The 22,333-nt window shown below is 39.3% G+C and overlaps 1 protein-coding gene across 6 annotated transcripts in view; it reads right to left on the bottom strand.

The window, feature by feature from the left end:
• The window catches only part of CEP112 (centrosomal protein 112), a 284,681-nt gene that overhangs the window by 136,241 nt on the left and 126,107 nt on the right, over window positions 1-22,333 (bottom strand). For all 6 annotated transcript variants that reach the window (XR_010919549.1, XM_067547323.1, XM_067547324.1 and 3 more), the window contains one exon: window positions 14,187-14,294. Coding sequence is in view for 5 of the 6 variants with exons in the window: in XM_067547323.1 (XP_067403424.1) it covers window positions 14,187-14,294 (108 nt within the window). In the remaining variant the exon portion in view is untranslated. The remainder of the gene's footprint in view (window positions 1-14,186; window positions 14,295-22,333) is intronic.

Consider the following 22,333-nt stretch of genomic DNA (forward strand, 5'->3'; position numbering starts at 1 on the left):
TTAGACAAACGGCTGCCTGGGATAGTCTAGATAATACTCAGTCCTGCCTTGAGTGCAAGGGACTGGACTAGAAGACTTTTGAGGTCCCTTCCAGTACTGCAATTCTATGATAAGTACCAGCCTATTACTAAATATTAATCCAATAATTGTGACAAATCACTCCCTAATCACCGAAATAAAAATTTGTTGCTAACCCTAAAACATAGTATGTGACCATCTTAGTCATTAACGCAAGACATTGACAAAAAAACTGCTGCTTATCAGAGGTGGTCTAGTACAGGTAGATGAGAACTGTATTCACAACATTTGGGGATACTGTGGTGCAGTCTCTTAAGTGGACAGTTTGCCTAATAAAGGTAGTTTCTTAGCCTGTGTTTACACTAGGGAAATTTTTGTAGCACTCATTCCACTGAACTGGTCTCAGCAAGCGTCAAAGCTCTAGGGTAAGACAACCTGCTGGCTGCAGAAAACGTTTTCAGTATTATATACATTGGAAATCAGAAGCCACAGAGCTCCTAATACCACTACCAGTGGTGGACATTTAAAAAAAATCTCTAGTGTGGACAAAGTCTTGTATAGCTTTTGCTTGGACACCTCATAAACTGTACTTAGGCTTTTCCCAGAGAAGTTAAGCTCATGAATAAGTGGGGATTTCAAAGCCACAATGGGAGGGAATTGGAGTGAGTTAGTTGTCTAAGTGCCCCTTTGAAAACCTACTGCTGTCACAATAGAGATTTCACATTGAAGTATGAAAATTCACTTAAATCTACAGTTTGCAACTGAGAAAATAATAAAAACATATCATGAACCATCTATATATATAATAGGATTTTTCTAACTATTGTAAATATATTAACTTTATTTATGAAAATATTATGTGCTTGTCTCCCCCTAAAATAAAAATAAAAGTTAAGAATATTTGGCACATCTGTAGAATCTCCCATACGAGGTTCTCCCAGTGCCATGTAAATATAAAATAATTCAGCTTCATAATTAGTATCTGAGGTAAGTATAATTACCCCCATATTACTAAATATGGAAAAAGAGGCACAGGGACATACAGATAGTTTGTAAGAGAGCTAGACCCAGACATCAATGGTGGTAGTGAAACTCTACACAGGCCATTATTTTGGGTACCTAAATAGGGATTAAATACATATATATATATATTTTACACTCTCTACAGTGGGTGGACATTGAGCTATTGGCATCCCTTCCTTTCAGGAGATATTTGAACATCGATGATGCACTTCACTACACACATGAAGTGTGATAATATCTCAAAAGCTGTACACACTTATGTATGTTGTTTGTGTGCCTGTGTGTACATGTGCACACCCTCTTTTATGTAAATATTCACATACACAAGTATGTACCCACACAGACTGTACATGATGGTGTGATGTTTTATAAAGATTTTATCAGCAGGAGTTTTGGATGATTGCATTCCTTAGAGCTGGGGAATCCAACAAAGAATTACACAGGTCATCTTAAACACATAACAACAAAGCCAAACTACATCATCATGTAGTGTGCATGTAGCACACTGACTACCAAACTTCTATCTTATGGAAGTTTGAGACACTTTTCAAATATTTTATTGGGGGGTTCTTTCTAATCCCTTAATTTGTAAATCAAGTGCTTTACTCCAAATGTACAGGGCTAAGAAGGGGCCCGTAAAAAGATTTAACAAAAGCAGAACATTTGTGTTCTATAGCCAAAAAAAAAAAAATATTTTAAGCTCTAATATTTTCTGTCTTGTAGACCTAGAAACAAGTGCTGTGTGTTTCGCTAAAAAGCTAGGAATTTCATCTTTCTGATGATACAAAGTTCCCATTTTTAATCCAACAAGCTGCCAGATACTGGATTTAAAACCCATTACTGGTAATGGAGTGAATAATGCTCATCATGGACTCTAGCTCTGTATAACTTTTTTTGGTTGGGGTATGTGTATATGTGTGTGGAGGATGGAATTCTTCATTTGTGGGGGGAAATAGTAACATTTTTGTGGCAGAATAATTTAAGGATAAAAATAGGGGCTTTTAAAACTACTCAAAGGTTTGGAATCAGGGTTGGCAATTTCTCAGGAAAAACAAGTTTAGGACAGGGCACTGGTAAATACTGGTTTAAATCCCGTTTAAACCCAGGAAACTGGGGAAAAATAAAATTATTATTAGAATATACTATTTAAAATTACTGAGAAATATATAGCAATGTGATAATAGTTTTGCGGTATATCTAATATTTATATAATATTGCAAACTGAAATCAGTCCTGATGTGTATAACTTTCATGAGAAAATATGAAACCAAAAGGTATACAGACATTCCAATGTTTTGTATTATATTACATATATTAGTATTACCCGTATTGCAGTTTTACTTTTTACAACCCTAAATTTATCTCTGAATCTACTACCTTATGTAACCACAATTTGAACTAAACTAAACTAAAACTAAATGTAAAGTGGTGTGCATTAATTAAACCATTTTAAAACTTGAACTGGGATTATCCATGACTTTACTTAATAAAAGCCTCCTCTGGTAAAAACTATGCCATTCTTGTTTGGAATGTTAGATGTAGGGAGGGGAGATGAACGTAGTGGGCAGAGAACAAATGAGGCAGTCAAAAAAGTATAATTGTAGAATCCTATGAAAAATAATATAGTTGGTTCCAGATCTATTACATGGCAGCCCAGCCATGACCAGATATGTACATCATACATAATGCAAACACTTAATTGTCACGTTTTACCTGACATTTGATTGTGGTGCCCAATGGTCTAATCAACTTTACCCAGTTTTCGCCTGTATTTTCCTCTGTGAACTACAAGATATAATCATGCTTCCACTGCTAGGTAGAGGAATTCTCTAAAAGATACCAGCTGTTCTGTATAGGTGCACTTCAGATGAACTGTGACTTGGTCATGAAGGCCATCAGTCATCCAAAGTACAGAGCTGAAGCATTTGCCCCTATTTCACATTTATGCTGTTGAAGCCACCTTGTTAAGTGGTCTACCTAAACAGATGAAGCACTGTTGCAACCGTATTGGTCCAAGGATATTAGACACACAAGGTAAGTGAGGTAATATCTTTTATTGGACCAACTTCTGTTGATGAAAGGGACAAGGGAATAAATAAAAGATAAATTGCCTCATCCATCTTGTCTCTCTAATACCTGAAGAGAGACTTTTTTATTCACAAAGACCCCTCAGAAATCAACTATAGGTTTTTAATATACTTTTCTGCCTGCCTGCCTTGATGTTCTCCTGTGGTGAGTGAATTTCCAAAACTGCTTTTATTCCCCAATGTATTGGTCAGGCCATGGATATTGAAGCTGTCGCTCCCTGTGTTACATTATATCAATATAATGCTGTGTTGAGAGTTCAAAGAGACCAACCACATACACCCTATCTCAAACCCAGTTTGCAGCTGCCCCAATACAGTCAGTGCAGCCATGCAGTCAGCGAACAAAAATCCTGGTTGTTTCCTTTGACACACTGTACACTGACCTCCTGAAACTCTCTGTACTTAAAATGTTACTGTACAGAACTTACTATACACATTTGCACTGACCTTGTTTAAAGGCTGAGTTGGGGATCTTGCCAGAGCATTGAAAAAACTGGACTGGCTTCCCTATCTTATTTTCTATGTTATTAATATTCATGCAAAGACTGATTGAATACAAGGAGGTGCCCTCCATTCGCTCCTTAGCCTGATGTTAACCTAACGTCTATTAATCCTGTCTGTGAAGCTGAGCTATATTATGAGGCCAAGTGTAAAACTGATATTTATTCTTGAAGAAACTGTTCCTGAATACAGTCTGGACAACTGTTATTCATGTATTAGTTAGGATGACTCAAAGGGAAAGTTTGTGGTTCCTGGATGAATTTATTAACTTCAGATTTATGTAGCTCACTGCTGATAAGAAAAAAAATCAAAAGCCTTTATTAACTCTTTCATTTAGTCCCTGTAAGGAGTGAACTATGCTTTAATGCTTGTACTCTGTAGATACAGAGGAAGGAACATAGCTTTACACAATGACAACAGCCCTTATAACCAAGCAACACAGCCAAATAGAACCCCAAACACAATCACCATACAGCAGGAAAAATATTATGCATGTTCTAGTAACCATTGGATTGCAAACTACTATAAATAAATGGAGTGTTCTGCAAATAATGTACAGTTCATACAATGACTGAAATGTTAGTGTGCTTGGAAGATAGCATATTTCAAAGAGGTGTTTGCCAATGTTTTCCCCACTCACCACCGGATAACAGAGACCATTCAAGAAGGAACAAAAGGAAACAAAGAGCAGAATGCAGCTCAGGAGGGGGTGCACGTTCTACGCTGTAGAAAATCATACAGACTAATTTTGAACTCATCTAAAAAAACAGCTGTTAAGTCTTTTGTGCCCAGACTTTAAACTTTTTTCTTGCAGCCCTGCTCTAAGTTATAGTACTGTAACAGAAAGCAAATCCTGAGGGTGTTGAAATCCTTTGGGTGACCCAACGACACATAGGCTTGCTTGGCCACTGCAAAGTCAAAGGAGTAATGTTTGTGTGTCCCAGAGGCCTTCACCAAGGTTTTCCTCATTCGTTATGCCAAAGGTCAACACCTAAGGGACAGGCTGGGTCCAATTAAATAGACACAACTCAGGTAAAGCACATGTTAACCAATGTTATTGCATAAAGTATAATTTAGTTCATAAAATAGCGAAGTCCAGATACTGGAACAACATAAACAGGCATGGAGACCTGTTTAGCATGATGCCAAGTGAAAAAAATGGTGGTACTGGTCTCAGAGCACTGGATCTATGCCTCTTTGGACATAGAAGTGCAGATCTCGGGGATCTGCTAAGACATGGCCCATCTGCTTCAGGCTGCAAAGTACTAGAGTGCATGTTTCCCATGTACTTAATAAAGAATATCCATTTGTAACAGGAAGGGTTCAGTGTGCTTTATGTTTACTACTGCATGTGAATGACCTCAGTAATCTGGATTTTCTTTGTGGGGTTTTTGTTTTTTTTGTAGAGCATGCATAAACATAAATACATTCGATTACAGCAGTTGGCCCCAGCAGCACATACAATCCATGCCATCTCCCCTTTCTGCCTCCCTGTCATGCATGATAGTCCTCCAGATGCTGCAGAGATATCATAGAGATGACAATGCTACAGGAAGCCGGTAGCAGTGGAGTATTTGTGTAGAGGAGGTGGTGTTCATAAATTTAATAGCCTTAATCTACATATAATTATTAATTACATTACAAATTGCTCTTTTTATTTTTCAGATTTTCTTGACCACTTACCTCTTCTTGTACAGGCTGCCAGACAAATAGCAGGTAAATAATGTAAACTAATGGTTACCTCTCTTTCTTCTACCCATTTACTCTTCTTCACAGTTATTCCTCTGCAATAAAAGTTCTTCAAAAGTGTTCATGTTCGTTCTTTAATTTTATAACACAAATTTTAATTTGTGTTCTGATGTGCGCGCATAGTACTGCATTTTTAAAGCAAAATTATTGGCACTGTTTCTCATCTCTCTCTGCCTGTTAAGTTAGGTGCTATCGCTCCGAGGAATCCAACCATGAAGGGCTTAAATGGAAATCACTGTATAAGAGCTAGGTATAATATATTAATATTAATAATGGGGGGGGGGGGAACTATAACTAGAAAGTATAAAATACTTTCAGGATTTAACTAAAATAGCTTTTGTATACGTATAGAGTCATGATTTATAGCTACTTCAGCCCCTTCCAGGTTTAGAGTCAAAACCCAGATAGCTAGATTAGTGGGCAGTTGATGCAGTCATATGCATATGATATATTTATTAACCATATGCCTCACCAATTTTTTTTAATGTACATCACTACCATATTCTTTTGATATGCACATTTTCACATCCACATAATATACTATAAATCATGTATATTACACACAAAAATTACATTAAAAGAACATTATAAAGGTTGCAAAGTCAAGCCCTCAAAAGTTAGGAAATGCCAGACTTAAGGTTGCACTGGCAACTTTAATTTCCGCATTGCCCTTGAGCATATGCATTATGATACAGTCTTTAATTCCATGTTCAGAGATTATTTTTCAATAGGACCTGTGTGCCTCATTCAATGCACAGGTCAGACCTACTCTGGGGATGAATTAGTGTTGTGTAGTAAAGGAGACCTGCTTATTTGTTGCTGAAGTTGGAAAGCATACAGTGAATGAGGCAGGGGATTGCAAGAAGAGAAAGGAAGGTCTCGTGGTTAAGAAAGTTGAATGCTACCCTGGGAATTGGATTCTATCCCTGCCTTTGCCAAAGTTCCTGTGTGATATTAAGCAAGTCACTTAAACCAAACTTTTCATGGGTGGTCACTAAAAGTGTGTTCTTCATTTTCTGGATATCCAACCTTAGACTGTTGTGTCTGACTATCAGATGTGCGGAGAACTGACAGCTGCAACTGAAGTCATCAGGAGCTATTGTTGAAGTCATCAGGAGAATGTAAGTGCTATATAATTTGAAGCTTTCTGAAAAATCTGGTTCTAGTCATCTCAAACTGGACACCCAAAATCAGTAGAACCTTCTGACTGTAATCTCTTGTGACACAGTTCATCAACTGTAAAATACTACCTTCACCCTTGTGAAACTAAATTAATGTTTCAGAAGCATTCAAACACTGTAGTGATGAGGAAATTAATAATTCTATCTTCATGGCAGGGTGTCAATACTTTGTACATAAGGCCTAAAGTCACACATTGAATAATCAGAAAAAAACAAAATACTGAACAGCTGCTCATTAACTGAGCACTGTCTATCCTGTGCACTGAATGAGGCAGGGTTCCTGTGGGAAAACATAGTATGTCACCATGTAATTAAAAGACTGTATCATAATGCAAATGCATTAACACTTTTAAAAACTATTTTTACTAGCTGATTCAGCACTTCTTTGCATCCTTTTCTTTAGTTTATCTAACGTATGGCAGTTAGTGTCATGCCTTTTAGTGGGAGAATGCACTCATTTATTTAAACTCAATCAACTCCACACACACACACACACACACACACACACACACACACACACACTCCCCCCCCCCCCCCCAAAAAAAAAAAAAAGCTTTCATCTAGATGTCCTGCTTCTTTCCTGTTTGACTAAATGGAACAAAAAGACAATTCTAATTATTCCTTCAAAATTTCTATAGAAGTCGGAAACCAACAACAAAAGTAGCATGAAAGAATTTCCTGAGATTCCTTAACAATCAGGTAATACTATTCCTTACTCTCCACTTTATTACATAAGTGTGAATTACTTTTACCATTATAGACTGGTTCCAGCTCAGTTTAAAAAAAAAAAAGATTAATTCAGTTCATCAAATTGATCACATAGAGCATGTCCATAAATGTGCAAATGACTCCATTTCACCATGGGAACAGTTCTCAATCTTTTTTCAGAGTATGGTCCACATTTTAAAATAAAGATTGTGAATAGGAAAGAAAAAAAATCTATGAAACAATCACATAACAGCCAGCTGGCAATTACAATAATTAAACAATTGCTTACATTGAAAAGTAAAAGTATCTAATGTATTCACAGTTGCCTCATACTGCAATTTAACAACTGGAAAAAAGGAGGCAGGGACCAACACTGTGTGTCCAGCCACATCTTCAAGGACCACCACCAAGTGTTTCATGGATTATCAGAGACCCATGCCCCGCAATTGTGAGATTCTGCTCTATATAAAGTCTATGAGTGAAATTCGCCCCTGTGCACAGGGGCAGCACAAGGCCGCTGCACCACTTAAGGTTTATTTTGAGAAATAGCAGGATGTAAGTGGTGCGTGGGACTTGAGCTGGCTCTCTGCACAGGAATAAGTTTCACCTTATGTGCACTGCCTTTATAATATAGCAGTTAATACAAATGTGATGGATTGAAATGCAAAACTCTATGTGGGTCTACATAAAATTCAGAAATCTAGCTGGAAAATAAACTGGAATGGGAGGACATAGAATCATAGAATATTAGAGTTGGAAGGGACCTCAGAAGGTCATTTAGACATAGGTAAGGTAAGAAAACTTTCAAGCAATTCGGATATGGGAGAAGCAAACCCACAACACAAAACAATAATTTAGAGATGGTAGCTTCCACAGATCAGTCTGACAAATGAAGGAGAACAAAAATTTTTTTTTACCCTTTCGAAACTTTTTTATTATTATTCGTATTGAGAGAAATCTCTTGAAGAGAGAAAGAAGGGTAGTGTAAGTTCCTGGGGTAAAAAAAAAAAGGGGGGGGGGGAATGATTTTTTAAATGAAGAGACAGTGAAGCAATGTAATTTAAAAACTATCAATAAAGATAAAAGTATGAGCTAATTTTACATTGCATCTGTTTTTTGCCAAATGTTACGAAGGTTAGGCATGGTCCTCAAGTTTTGTGGCAAGTTAGTTATATAGCCCTTGCTGTTGTAAAGTTTGGGCATGTCTGCTTTCAAGTATCTGTGGCTTAGTACACACTTACTGGGAAATTCGGCAGCAGTTGATGCAAGCTACACAGAGTAGCTTGCGTAACTCCCATCAACTTTCTAACCTCCCTTTAGCGGCATTGGAAAATGTGTTCCCATCAACACAGTGCTACACCTTTTGAGGAGGTGGTTTAATTGAATCGACTTCCGGATCAATTGAGCAGGTCTTCACTGCTGCTCAATCGATCCACTGAAGGTGCTTTCCGCAAAGACAATTAATAGGTAGTTCAATATGCTTTAATTCTAGTTTTTGTTTTGGTTTTTTTTAAAAGCTTCTTTCCTGTGCTGAAGGTGCCTTGAAGCCTGACCATAGACACTGCAACCATTTCAAAGGCAGGAAAGGCTGTGGTCTTCTCTGTGGTGTCCACTGCCTTTGAAGTATGCATGACAGCTACTCCCAGCAGATAGGAACCGGGGGGAGGTGGTGCATTAGTATTCTTTCAAATCCATGAGCTGTAAGTAGAACAAAGCTCAGCTAAAGTATATTTCTTAAAAACCCACCAATTTCTCTCTACTGAGAGTTACCTCAGCTGATACTTCAAAAGAGAGTGACACTATGAATCAGCTGAAGCTGAAATCAAGAATGATGTGTGGCTGACACCAAACGTTACAGGATCTAGGATTTCTCCTAAATTCTTAATTAATTTTAAGTAAATTAAAATGAATTAAAAATTAAATAAAACATGTGCAGGAATTTTTTTATGAGTACAAATTATATTCCAAACAAAAAAGAGAATTAATCATCACAAAATTAGAAACCTTTCTTTTGCAAACAAAATGTAAAACTCCAGAGTACGTAAATTCCAGGCAATATCCCATATGCAGGAAAACGGCTTTCAGCCTCAAGCTTCAGTAAGAGGCAGATCCAGTCGTCTTTACTCATTTGTGTAATCCTCACTCATAGTACTAGCCCCTTGAAATCAATAATCAATGGGATTACTTGTCGAAGTAAGGACAACTACTCATTTAAGGGAAGGTTGCAAGACCAGGCCCCTGTGTGCTCAAGTTGCTAGACAGTCAAAATCTTACAGACTGTACTCAAACAAATCTGAAGTTAATAAAAGTTCTACTTGAATGAGGACTGTAGGATTTGGCACCATACCATAGTAATACAATTATTTAAAATTCTGCATAGTTGTAAGCTTTCTCATAGGCTGTATACGGATACCACAATCATTGACCACACCTATCAGTTTCAAGTATATCTACAGGTCTATTTTTTTTTCCTTTAATGTATAAATTCCATTTCATAATAGCAATCAGACAGTTAAGGCACAACATTTCAAAGCAATTATTACATTTCTCAGATACTTAAGTTATTCAGACTTGGGCCTATTACCTTCTTACGTGACTTGAAGCATGGTATAATCATGCAGAAAAGAACTACCTGTTGTATCTTATTGATCAATTAAACAATCAAAATGTTGATTAACATTTTGAAATACAGCTATAAATCCCTAAACAAATGACAACAGAAATATGTCTAATAAAACAAGGCAAAGAGAAGGCTGCTTTGAAAAATGGTACAGAATCTTCCCTGACTCTAAATAAAGAGTAACACAAGATGAGTGAAAAGTTGGCACCATTAAAAAGAAATTTTAAAGGGTCTGAAAGAACAGACTTCCTGCCATGATACTGAAGTAACCCTGTATTATTACTGGAAAGGACAACACACACAAAAAAATATAGTATCCAATGACAAACTGTCACTGTCTGTGGTAGAGGCCACCATTTTTTCATGTTTGCATGGTTTTAAAGGATATTTAAGTGAAATTTGTATAGAGATAACAGAAAAAGCTAGTGGGGATAAAAAAAATACCTTTGAAAATTCTACTGATGTTCTAGTAGCTCAATGCTTAATATTCTCTCTTTAGGTTTCAGTGATGTCACACAAAATTTAGATGTTCTTTTAATATAACAAAAGTAGCAGCTAGCCAAAACAAAATGAAACCAGCACAACACAAGACCTCCTATTAGCAGATAATATTCAACTTGGTGTGTATTCCAATACCAGCATTGTTACAGAAAGTCATTTAAAAGATTAACAGAGAAAATAGTTTTAAATACTGCACTTACTTCTTGTAAGTTTTTCTTCTGTTAACTTTACTTTTTGCTTTTGTAACCCAGTGTCCAAAAGCCCTTGGAAGCATCAAGGTACTTGAAAAAAAATTGCTCACTGATTTTTCAAACCATGACTTTTTTAGGAATTGCTGTTTTCCTTTGAAGTATGACAAAAACAGTCAAGGATTTGTCAGTGAAGCATATTTATGCCTGTGGTATTTCCAACCGTGTACATCAAGAGAAAAAATGATGACTGGTATCAAGTAAGAGTAATGTGGTAGCATCAGTTTAATTTTTTGCAAACTGCAGATTAGCATACAGTACTATAGATTACATTCTTAAAATTATGGAAACACAATCTGTGTGAACATTAAATGCATATTTTCCTTGAAACTTTTAAGAACATTGCACATTGGGAATCTGGAGAATTACATATGGCAGAGTCCATCAGGCACATAACACTAAACTGACAGGAAGGAAATGTAAAGGAAAACTGCACCAATTTTGTTAAGCACAATATTCTGAAAGGCCACATGCTAAGAAGCATGTATCCCCACATTTAAAATGCAAAGAAAATTTCACTCCAGCTCCTTTATGTTACTCTGATGGTGTAAAGAGGTTTTTATAACTGCTGGAACCAGCTCCAAAGAATATTAATGGCCTGGCTGACCAGACCTACTGGAAAGGATCTGAATCAAACACCTGTAGCAACCACATCTGATGTAAGGAGTGTGCCAGGGAGAAGAGAGCATAATTATTCTTGGCTGTGGAACAGCCTATGGGGCTGTTCCAGCTGAGCTTAAGTTAGAGCAGTTAGACCTCACACTTCTCTAATTTATACTAGGGGCCAGGCAGGCCCCTTGGAAAGACTGCAAAGTCGCAGAGAAACAACAAAGTGGATTAAGTCACCTTTGGCCCCTACTCTATTCCTGTGATGAGCAGAACTGTGGATGAACAGAAATTCTGGCCCAAAATATTCATTTCAAAATAAGTTTTTTCAAGTATCTTTGGCATTTCTGAACCATTTCATTGAAATCAATTTAGTAATACTAGCACTATGCAAATTCAATGTATGGGATTGTGAACTATTTCCCCCATTTTAATATGAGCTTTAAGATGGAATCTAAAGAACAATTTAAATTAGTAAATTATTATTTAATGATCAGATTGCTAAACCAGTATTAAAGCAGGATAAACTCTGGTCTGCTGTTTCTGAAATTGGACTCCAATATTACTACTATGGAAATTAATGTTGCCTTTCACCAAGATGTCCACAGCCAGTGTTAGACTAAATAATGAAAATAGTAAAAAATGGGGTACCACTGTAGAAGATTGCTGTTCTTTCTGCCAACCTATTTAAAAGATTAATGGTCTTATGATTTGGTATTTAAATATCACTTTCCATCCCCAGGTGCTTATAAACAAAGGACCCAGTCCATTAAATACTTACTGCTGAGCATAGCACTCTGACTTGAAGAAACCATCATGCTCAGTAATGCAGGATTAGTTCAAAAAACATACATATTACCCCAGAGAGCACTTCATCAACCACTAAACTGCAACTCACTAAAGACAAAAAGTGATCACAGACTTCAGGTAACTTGGTATAACACACCCTCCCATTTTTATGACATACAGTAGAATCTCAGAGTTACGAACACCAGAATTATGAACTGACCAGTCAACCACACACCTCATTTCGAACCAGAAATACACAATCAGGCAAAAGCAGACGCACGCGCGCACGCACACACACAAACACACACACACACACACACACACACACAAGCAAATACAGTACATTACTGTATTAAAGGTAAACTACTAAAAAAAGGGAAAGCAGCATTTTTCTTCTGAATAGTAAAGTTTCAAAGCTGTATTAAATCAATGTTCAGTTGTAAACTTTTGAAAGAACAACCATAACGTTTTGTTCAGAATTATGAACATTTCAGAGTTACGAACAACCTCCATTCCCGACGTGTTCATAACTCTGAGATTCTATTGTACTATCTTGTCTTATAGACTTGAAGTAGTAAAAATAATCTTCTTCACGCTAATCAATAATGAAATCTAGTCAACTGGGAAACAGAACTTTGGGATTTTGTTTGGCTTTTTAGCTGTTGGTTCCCAGTCTGTAGCAGTGCCTGGGATTCTTCCATCCTAGGTGCAGAACTCTGCACTTGTTCTTGTTGAACCTCATCAGCTTTCTTCTGGCCCAATCCTCTAATTTGTCTAGGTCACTCTGTATCCTATCCCTGCCCTCCAGCGTATCTACCATTCCCCCCATCTTAGTGTCGTCTGAAAACTTGGTGAGGGTGCAGTCCACCCCAACTTCCAGACCATTAATGAAGATGTTGAACAAAATCGGCTCCAGTAGCAACCCTTGGGGCACTCCGCTTGTTACCGGCTGCCAACTAGACATCAAGCCATTGTCTAGATGAGATATCACAAGCATTATTTTTCCATCCAAGCTCTGGACGGGACCCTTTTTCAGGATCTAGTAAAGCTATCCCATTCCTTAATTGCTCAACCCAGAGACCCTTCTGGATATAGTAAGGCAGCCCAAATATCATAAGACTGAATGCATTGCCTCTGCAATACTTCCTGCTCATAGCAGCCTGGAGAGACAAACCTGTGCAGGAAACAGAATCTACGTTTCCCACATGGACGTACCAACTTATATTAGCCCAAAAATCTAGATAATAGATTACCTGCAGGTTATGGAGTGACCATATCTTTGCTGTAAAGGAGAAATAAGTCCCTTATAAGAAGATAAAAATGCTGCTACAGCCCATAAGATGGCTCAATCCTCTCAACCCCCAAAAGGTATTACTGAAGGCTCACAGTAGATGTGAAAGGCAAAGGAACATAAATAAAAAACTTCCTACAATAAGCAGAAGCAAGCTATTGCATGCTGTAAGCCAGAGAGCTATTGAAACTGCCTATCAAAATTAAGCACTGGAAAGGCTTATTACATCTTTAAAATGATATTCTATCAAAGCCACTTAAGTAAGAACCTTTTTAAAAAACATAGTTTGTGCCAAAAAGAATGGGAACAATATTAAAAACAAGAATAGACTAAAACTAAACTATCTACTTTTTAAATAAGAGAAAAAATAGACAGGGGCAATAAAACCATTTTATTTTTTATAAAGGCATTTTTTAATTTTTGTACGCTGGGAATCCTTTAGGAAATCATCAGGTGCCTAGAGATAGCAAAGTAAATGAAGAGGAAACAAAAAGCTTTCATATTTCATGCATGGCTTTGGAAACAGAGCAGCCAGCTTTGACAGAAAGGAAAGAACGCCAACATAATGAGCAAGTCAGATCAAGACTAGCCTGGACATTGGAACTGACCTTCACTGAGAAAGACAAATACCACCAAATACAAATGTCTGCAGTAGTGTTGTAGCAATGTTGGTCCAAGAATATTAGAGAGACAAGGTTGGTGAGATAATATCTTTTATTGGACCAACTTCTTTTTGTGAGAGAAACACACATGCTTCAGCTTTTTGGAGCTCGAATGTTTCTCTCTTTCACCAACACCAGTTGGTCCAATAAAAAAATATTACCTCACCCACCTTGTCTCACCAAATTAAAATGACCGACTGACCTGTTGCTCATATCTTTGCTTGAGTTCTTCCAACTGCCATGAGAATTCTTTGGACTGCTTTTCACGGAGAGATTTTGATCTGCTTAGATCTGATTTCACCTTTTCCATCTACAACATAAACAAAGGAAAAGCTTATTTTTTTTAAATGTATAGCTTCAAACACATTTTGACATATTTTTGATAGATGATGGCTAATCATTAAAGATCTGAAGATAACTGTCAATAATAATATAATAAAAAATCCCCATTTGTAAGGAGTAGAACTGAACACATCAGTACGTTGACAATCAGTTAGTTACACAAATATATCACCTATATCATACCTCTCTCTGATCAGCATTCAAGGTCTTATTTTTCATTCAATAGTTGTAACATCCCACAAAAATCAACTGAATATTATATATACATGACAAAAACAGATTTTATTTTAAAATATACTGCTTGTGGAAATTTAGGAGAAGTAATGCACTGAGTTGGATGCACAGACTACACATTTATAATAAATCAGTAAAGTAACTTAAAGGAGAATTATTTGGCTTTAAGTAAAGTTCCTTGAAAACAGTCATTGTCCATGAATATCGAGTCACACTGATCCAGGTATCAAGGAAGCAATTTCACAACCCAATTAACAAATGCTTCTGTATCAATAGCACAACTGTCAGCTCTGTGTCACATTTCCAAGGGCTTATGTACATACAGTACGACACCTCACTTCTTACCCACCTATTCCTTTTAGATCTAGGTCCCACCTAAGTAGCAGTATCTCCCTAAAAGGGGCAGAAGAAAGAAGGGGAGTATAGTTATCAGGAATTCAGTTCCTGCTGCAAGTTCATCTGCTATACCAGATGCCCCCTCAAATAAACTCTTAAAAAAGGGACCTTCATTGCTATCATCACCTTCTCTCTCTTTCCAGTCCAATTTAGATCCATCCTTGTAGCACATCATTCCTCCATCTCATATATCAAAGAAAGGGAGGCCCCTTAGTTTTCCCCAACTATACTTCACAAAAATGAAAAACTAAAGCAAAATAAAGTCCAAAATATTAACAGAATAATCTTTTTAATAGTGAAAATGTTCTAAAACGTAAAATGACAGAAAATTAATACAAATAAATAAATATATAAACTCTCAGATAAAAATTGTTTGTTATTTAATCTCTAGCATAAAGTATGCATATTTGTCATAAATGCAATGAGGTTTTCTGATTCTCATTTGCCAAGCCCAACAAATACTAGTGCCAAAATATTGTCACATATTCTGTTTATTCATTTTTGGCAGTTACTATTTGGCTTCGTAAATACTTCTCTTTTGTGAGTGATGTGTATACAGTGCTTTTAATCTAGACTTCTATAAACCAGTCTGATTTTTCTCCCTTTGTCTTTGATGTAGCATGCAGTGTATGCTATTAAAACCAACTGGCTAACACTCGAAGCACCATGTATGGAAATATCAGTTATATTTATACACAAAAAAAACACCAATAAATGAAGTTTTGTCACAGAACAGCCACCTAGATCAGGAAAAAACAAAACAAAACAGAGCTTAAAGTTGAAATTGTTTCAATCACCCATCTAATGGACATCAGATGACTTAATAACCATGAGTTTATTGAAAAATAAGAAGCAGATGGCAAGTAATATCGCAAAGTCATAAATTACATGGATAAATAAACCAAATATTGATTATACTAACTGAAAATGCCAGACCCCACTCCATTTGTTACTTCCTTAATTAACATTACAATGAAAAGCGGATTTCAGAAGTTTAATATTTGCAGTGAAGTTCAGAGTACAGTGTTGCTATAGTTACTAAAGATTCCACTTTATGATGTCGGTAGGTCATTCTATGCTCTATCCAACTAGAAGAAAGAAATGGCATTTGCTCCAATATTATATTGTTTTGTATTCGGAAGAACATATGCAGCTTATTTGAGAATTTGGTGCATGTTTGGACGGGAAATGAGAAAGGATGGGTGCAAAGAGAGCTTCAGTATTGAAGTATTTACTTGAAGCTTAGTCACTATAGCTTAGTTTCCTACAATATCTTACATTATCATTTGCTTTTTATGAACCTGCCCCCAAGAGGTCCTGATCACCTGTAGGCCTCACTGAAGTCAATGGGAGTTGAAGTGTTCAGCACCTCTCAGGAACAGGCCCTATATTCCGAACTGCTTGATAACTGTGCTTGGAAGGCATGTACTAAATGCTACAATTTATAATCATTTACAACATGGTTTGATGTGCCAGCTGAAAAACAATGGTCTATACAGAAAATTGTGTTATATGCTTAATAAAGACAAAGCATATATTGTTTTTCTCTGTCAAAAAGGAATGTACAATTAATTAACATTGGAGTTTTCCAGATTTCAAGGATGAACATATAGAGCCTAATTCTGCCACACCTGTCATATTAGGTAGTATCTTACTCTGAAGGAGCCCCACTGAAAACAAAGGAAGTAAGCAACTTGAGTAAATTTGGTATAATTAATCCCACAGTGATCTATGTTAGGAACCCAGGGGTAGATTGTGCTGCTTGAGCACATCAGAGTAAGAGGTGTGTGACAGTCCCCTCTGCAATCTGGACTGGTGTATTGCCGTGTCACCCCAATCCCTCATTCTTGGAGCCCATCTCACTCTGCTCTGCTGTGTGAACCTCCACTCCTGGGCAGTTCATGCATGGCCTCCAGCAAGCAAGCTGCTCTCAACTCAGTGACTGAGTGCTTCTGGCCAGTCACTCATGGGATTATGCAATAGAATGACTCCCAGCAAACACCTCCAGTCCCAGATGCAATCCTAGGAACTTGTGTTTTACAATGTTCAGTGCTGCCCACTGAACACTGCAAACTTATAATTAGTTCGTTAATTTAACAAAGAAATTGATATGCACTAGCTTTGTCACTCTAAACAGAGTCGCGACACACCTTAAACCACACGCTCTTCTTTAGATAAAACAAACAAATTTATTAAGTACTGAAAGAGTTTAAGCGATTATAAATCAGAGAAAAGCAGGTCAGATTTGATCAAAGGTCAATAAAAAGCAAATCACATTCCTAATAACACTTTCAGCAACCTTATAGTCTTAGATGATTCTCACCACAGGCTGGCTGGTCTGCCTCCAGCCAGGCCCTCCCCCTGTGGTCAACACTTCAGTTGCTTGATGTTGTTCGTAGATGAGAGTGGAAGAGAGAGCTAGCTGCCAAGATGTCCCTCCATTAAACATGTTCCTTCGCCCCGCCCAGCCCCCGCCCCCCAGATCCTCACTCCCACTCCCCCTTCTGGGTCAAGTGACAAATAGTATCCGTGTATGGTTTTCTCCACGTCCTGAGACACTGTGGCTCTTTGTGGACTCGCTTGTTGATGTCTGGACTGGTCCTTTGTTCTTGGAATGGCTGAGCTGGGTTGTTCTATACAAATCTTAGTGAAGCGTGAATGGCCCTCCACTTCCTTAGAGTTTTGCCTAGATCTGACTCAAGCCATGAGACACATCTTTGGGAACATTACATAGCGAAGCCTCATAACGATACACATGACATTGTGACAAACATACTACTATAACCAGAATGTTCAGCACATCATGAGCATTCCAAAAATATCTTACACAACATACTTTGCATTAAACAGTACACCATTACACTAGAAGAGTGAACATGGGGATGCAATGTGTCACAAGGTGGCATTGCATTTCAGAGATACCAGTTCGCAATCACAAGCCTCCCAGCCAGGGCTGATCGACTTGGGCCCCCACTCCTGCACTAACAAGTCTCTGTGTAGATCATGCAGGAGGCTGGTGCTCAGGCTCTGAAGCCTTAGGAAAGGGATGGTCTTCAGAGCCCAAGCTCCCGCACAAGAAGCAACTTCAAAGTGCTGTCCACAGAGCTATTTTTAAAGTGGTAACTCAAACCCTGCAAGTCCCGTCTGTCGGCCTGGGCTGGGAGGCTTGCTGTCATGAGATTTTTCGCCTTAACAATATCCGTAGGGTCAGCTCTGGCACCCTCAGGAGCCCCGCATTCATGCTGCGGTACATGAGGTGTTCCCTCGGTTCCTTCTTGCCTTCAACTCCGACGTTGGGGACAGAGGGCGGGTCATGGAATATACACGAGCAACACATCTTGAAGAAACACATCTTGAAGAACAACATTTACAAAACTTTAGTAACATTTTTTCTTCTTCAAGTGCTTGCTCATGTTGAATCCATGTTAGGTAACCCACAAGCAGTATCTCTGGAGGTGGGCTCAGCGTTCATGGATGTGCTTGCTTGTAAATACCGCTCTGCCAAAGCTGGCGTTATTTCATGCCTGCTGTGTGATGGTATAATGGTCACGAAGGTGTTGACCAAAGACCAGGTAGCAGCTCTGCAGATATCTTGGATAGGCACCTGCTTCAGGAAAGCTGCCAACAATGCTTGTGCCCTGATAAAATAGGCTCTTATGATTGCTGATGGAGGTATCTTAGCCTGCTCATAGCAGAATTTAATGCAAGAGATTATTCACGAGTCAATCCTCTGGGAGGAGACCGGCAGGCCTTTCATTCTCCTATTACAACAAAGAATTGAGTCAACCCGTGGAAAGGTTTAGTCCTTTCGATGCAGAAGGCCAAGGCTCATCTAACATCTAGAGTGTGCAAACTACATTCCTCACTTTCAAGAAGAACACTGGCAGGAATATGTCCTGGTTATTGTGGAACTACGATACTATCTTTGGTAAGAAGGCTAGGTGGGGATGCAGATGGACCTTGTTCTTATAGAACATTGTGTAGAATGGTTCTGATGTGAGCGCCTTGATCTCAGAGATCCTTCGTACTAAGGTAACTGCTTCCAGAAAGGAGACGTTCCAGGAGAGGAGCAGGAGAGATCAGGAAGCTAACAGCTCAAAGGGGGGACCCGTAAGTCTTGATAGTACTGAGTTCATGTCCCAGAGTGGTACCGGATCCCTGACCTAAGGGTAAAGCCTCTCCAGTCCTTTCAGGAACCTGATCACCATGTTGTGGGAAAAGACTAATTTATCTTGGACTGGAGAATGGAAAGCCAAAACAGCCACCAAGTGGTCCTGTAGAGACGAGAGGGCTAGGCCTTGTTGCTTGAGGTGCAATATGTAGTCCAATAAGTCCTGAATTGAGGTCTGAATGGGGGGTGACAGGCTATGGTCTATGGCCCAGCAGGAAAACCTCCTCCATTTGGGCAGGCATGTCACTCTGGTGGAAGGTTTTCTGATGAACTTGCAACGAGCAAGCTTGCTCTTTTGCCTTCAGTCACGCAGTAGCCACACCATCAAGTGAAGGGATGTCAGGTCTGGGTTCAACAACCAGCTGTGGTCCTGGGAGAGGAGGTCTGGCTGAAGTGGAAGCTTCCATGGGGGAGCTGTCGAGAGCACCAGCAACGTACTGAACCAGTGCTGTTAGAGGCACATGGGAACTATCAGAATCACAGTCGCTCTGTACTGCTTGATTTTAAAAATAACCTTGTGAACCAAGGGTATTGGTGGGAAGGTGCAGAACAGTGCCCTTGTGCATGGGAGCAAGAAGGCATCAGATAGAGAGCCCTTGGCAAGCCCATGGAGTAAGCAGAACCGGTGGCACTTCTTGTTCTGCCTGGATGCAAATATGTCTACTTTGTGATTTCCCTACTTTTGGGAGATCATGATGGCAACTGCTGGGTGTAGAGACCACTCATGGCGAGATGGGAAAGATCTGCTGAGGCGATCCGCCAGTGCATTCCTGGCACCTGGGAGGTGGGCAGCCAGGATATATGAAAATAAGTATTCTTTTAGGTCGTGAGCGGCATAGGGCACACCAGTCGCCTGGATCCAAAGAGGGGAATATGGAGGCCAGGGAGACCATGCAGAACTTCAACTTCTTGAGATACTTGTTGAGGCAATGCAGGTCTAGGATAGGTCTGAGGCCCCCTTTGGGATAAGGGAATATCGGAAATAGAATATTTTTCCCATCTCATCTTGAGGAATTTCCTCCACCATCCCTACCTGCAGAAGGGTTTCCACCTCCTGAACAAGAAGTTGCTCATAAGAAGGATCCCTGAAGAGAGATGGGGAAAGGAGGTGGGAAGAGGGTATTGATGAGAACTGCAGAGTATATCCAGTTGATATAGTGTTGAGGATGAGCTGTGCTTTTGAGGGTGGTGGGTAGGCTCCCTTTCAGAATCTGCGGAGGAGGATTCCTCCCTTAGGGACCATGGTGGTGCCTCTTCCTGACTGCTGCAATGGGGTTCAGGGGAGCAGTACTGAAGGGAGGGTGACCGCAAGTGAGCATCCTTGGAGCCATGCTGCACAGGTGCCATGCAGGGGAAGAGCAGTGTTGTGTAGGCAGGGAATAGTGCAGCACTGAGAAGCAGGACTGGGATCTGTGTCAGGTATCCAGCAACCGATGCCATGCCTCCGGTGAGCCTCCAGTACTGGGATGATCTGGAGCAATGACATGTGACTGAATACCCTGCCTCGGAACTGGAGACCGGGGTGTTGTCGACTGGTGCCGAGGTTCCTGGGAACAGCACGGGTCAACTGGCCATTGCGGCGCACCCATTGTCGGTTGCCCCCGGCGGGTGAGTGTCTTGACCAGCTTAGACGCTCCAACCAGAGAACTAAGGGTGGGCAGCACTGGGAGGGCCATAAGGTCCCTAGCTGCCTCCGGAGTAGATGGCTCCATGAGGTGGAGGGGCCTCCTTCTGCTCCCAGGAGTCTGGAGTGGTTTCCTCAATGGGCATTTAACCTTGGGAAGAGTTGTCTCCAGCTGCTCCTCTGCAGGATATTGGCCCGACATGGGTCCTTTGCCCAACCTCATCTTCTTATCTTTGTTCGGCATGAAGAAGCACCCATGGTCCACTCTCTTCTTTTGCTGCTTCTTCAGTATCAGAGAAAGCAACCAGCACCACGATGGGCTCAATGCCGGTGGGGCACTGCCCATTGATGCCGACATGCTCGGCACTGATTCTGAGCAGGACGGTTCAGAGGCCAGTCTGAGTGCTTCTCCCATCAACAGGGTTTTAAGGCTGATATCTCTGTCTTTTTTGGTTCATGGTCGAAAGCCTTACAATTTTACACTTGATCCCGACATGTGTCTCTCCTAAATACTTCAGGCAACCCTCATGAGGGTCATTTAGTGGAAAGGGCTTCTGACACATGGAACGCAATTTGAAGCCCAGGGACCAGGGCATGCCTCGCCTGGGGCGGACGTCCTTAGGGGGACCACTAATTCTAACTTACTTAACTAACAAACTAACAAGAACTATATACAACAAACAAAGGCAAACTACGATTTAAGGCTTTTGCTAATGCAAGGGAGAAAGCAGCCCCTGCAACCGTCACTGGCAGAAAGAAGGAACTGAGGGGGCACAGGACTGGCAGCGCCTCATATACCGCAGCATGAGCACGGGGTTCCAGAGGGCACCAGAGCCAGCACGACAGATACTAAGGCAAAAAATCTCTGGCAGCTGTGCACACTGGGTGCACACACACCTAACATGGAATTGACATGAGCAAGCACTCAAAGAAAAGTTTGCTTATCTTAAATACATTTTCTCTTTCTTTCTTTAACACACAAATTGAATGGTATTCAGCACATAGAAAATGAAAAAATACACAGCAGTTTCATAGAATTCAGTAAATATATTTTTTAAATTTCCTGGAGCATCCTAGTTCTTGGTTAAGGAAATTAAAAAAACTTATTAAATGTCTTCATGATGTATACATTTTCAGGATTATTTTGTGCAACTTTTCTTGAAAAAAATTACATTATGAGCAATATTTCTGCTCAATGAAACCATATCTTAAATAAGAATTAAAATACATTCCTTACTTAGAGAAGAAGTAAACCTATTATTTATTTTAAGCAATCTTGGAGGAGCTAAAGGAGAGATTCAGATTAAAGAAAAATGTAGGACAGTGACTAAGAAATTTTAGGGCCCGTTTTATTGCTCTCACAGCAAAAGAAAAGTTGCCTTTTCAAAACAGACTCAGAGCTCTTTTGTTTCAGAATTCCATTATCTTCTCTCTGTACAAAACTTTTGAAACAGAAGATGCCCTACAGCTCTGCTGCTTTTACACAGAAGGTTTAGAAAGAAGCAAAACCAGCACTTCAAAATAGCAAGAACAACTGTTAAAAATATAGTTTGCATGCCACGTTGAAAACTTTTTGTTTTTC

Source organism: Emydura macquarii, unplaced genomic scaffold, assembly GCF_026122565.2.
Source record: "Emydura macquarii macquarii isolate MOO-44397 ecotype Brisbane River unplaced genomic scaffold, CSIRO-AGI_Emac_v2 contig_1230, whole genome shotgun sequence".
NCBI classification, from domain to species: domain Eukaryota; kingdom Metazoa; phylum Chordata; order Testudines; family Chelidae; genus Emydura; species Emydura macquarii.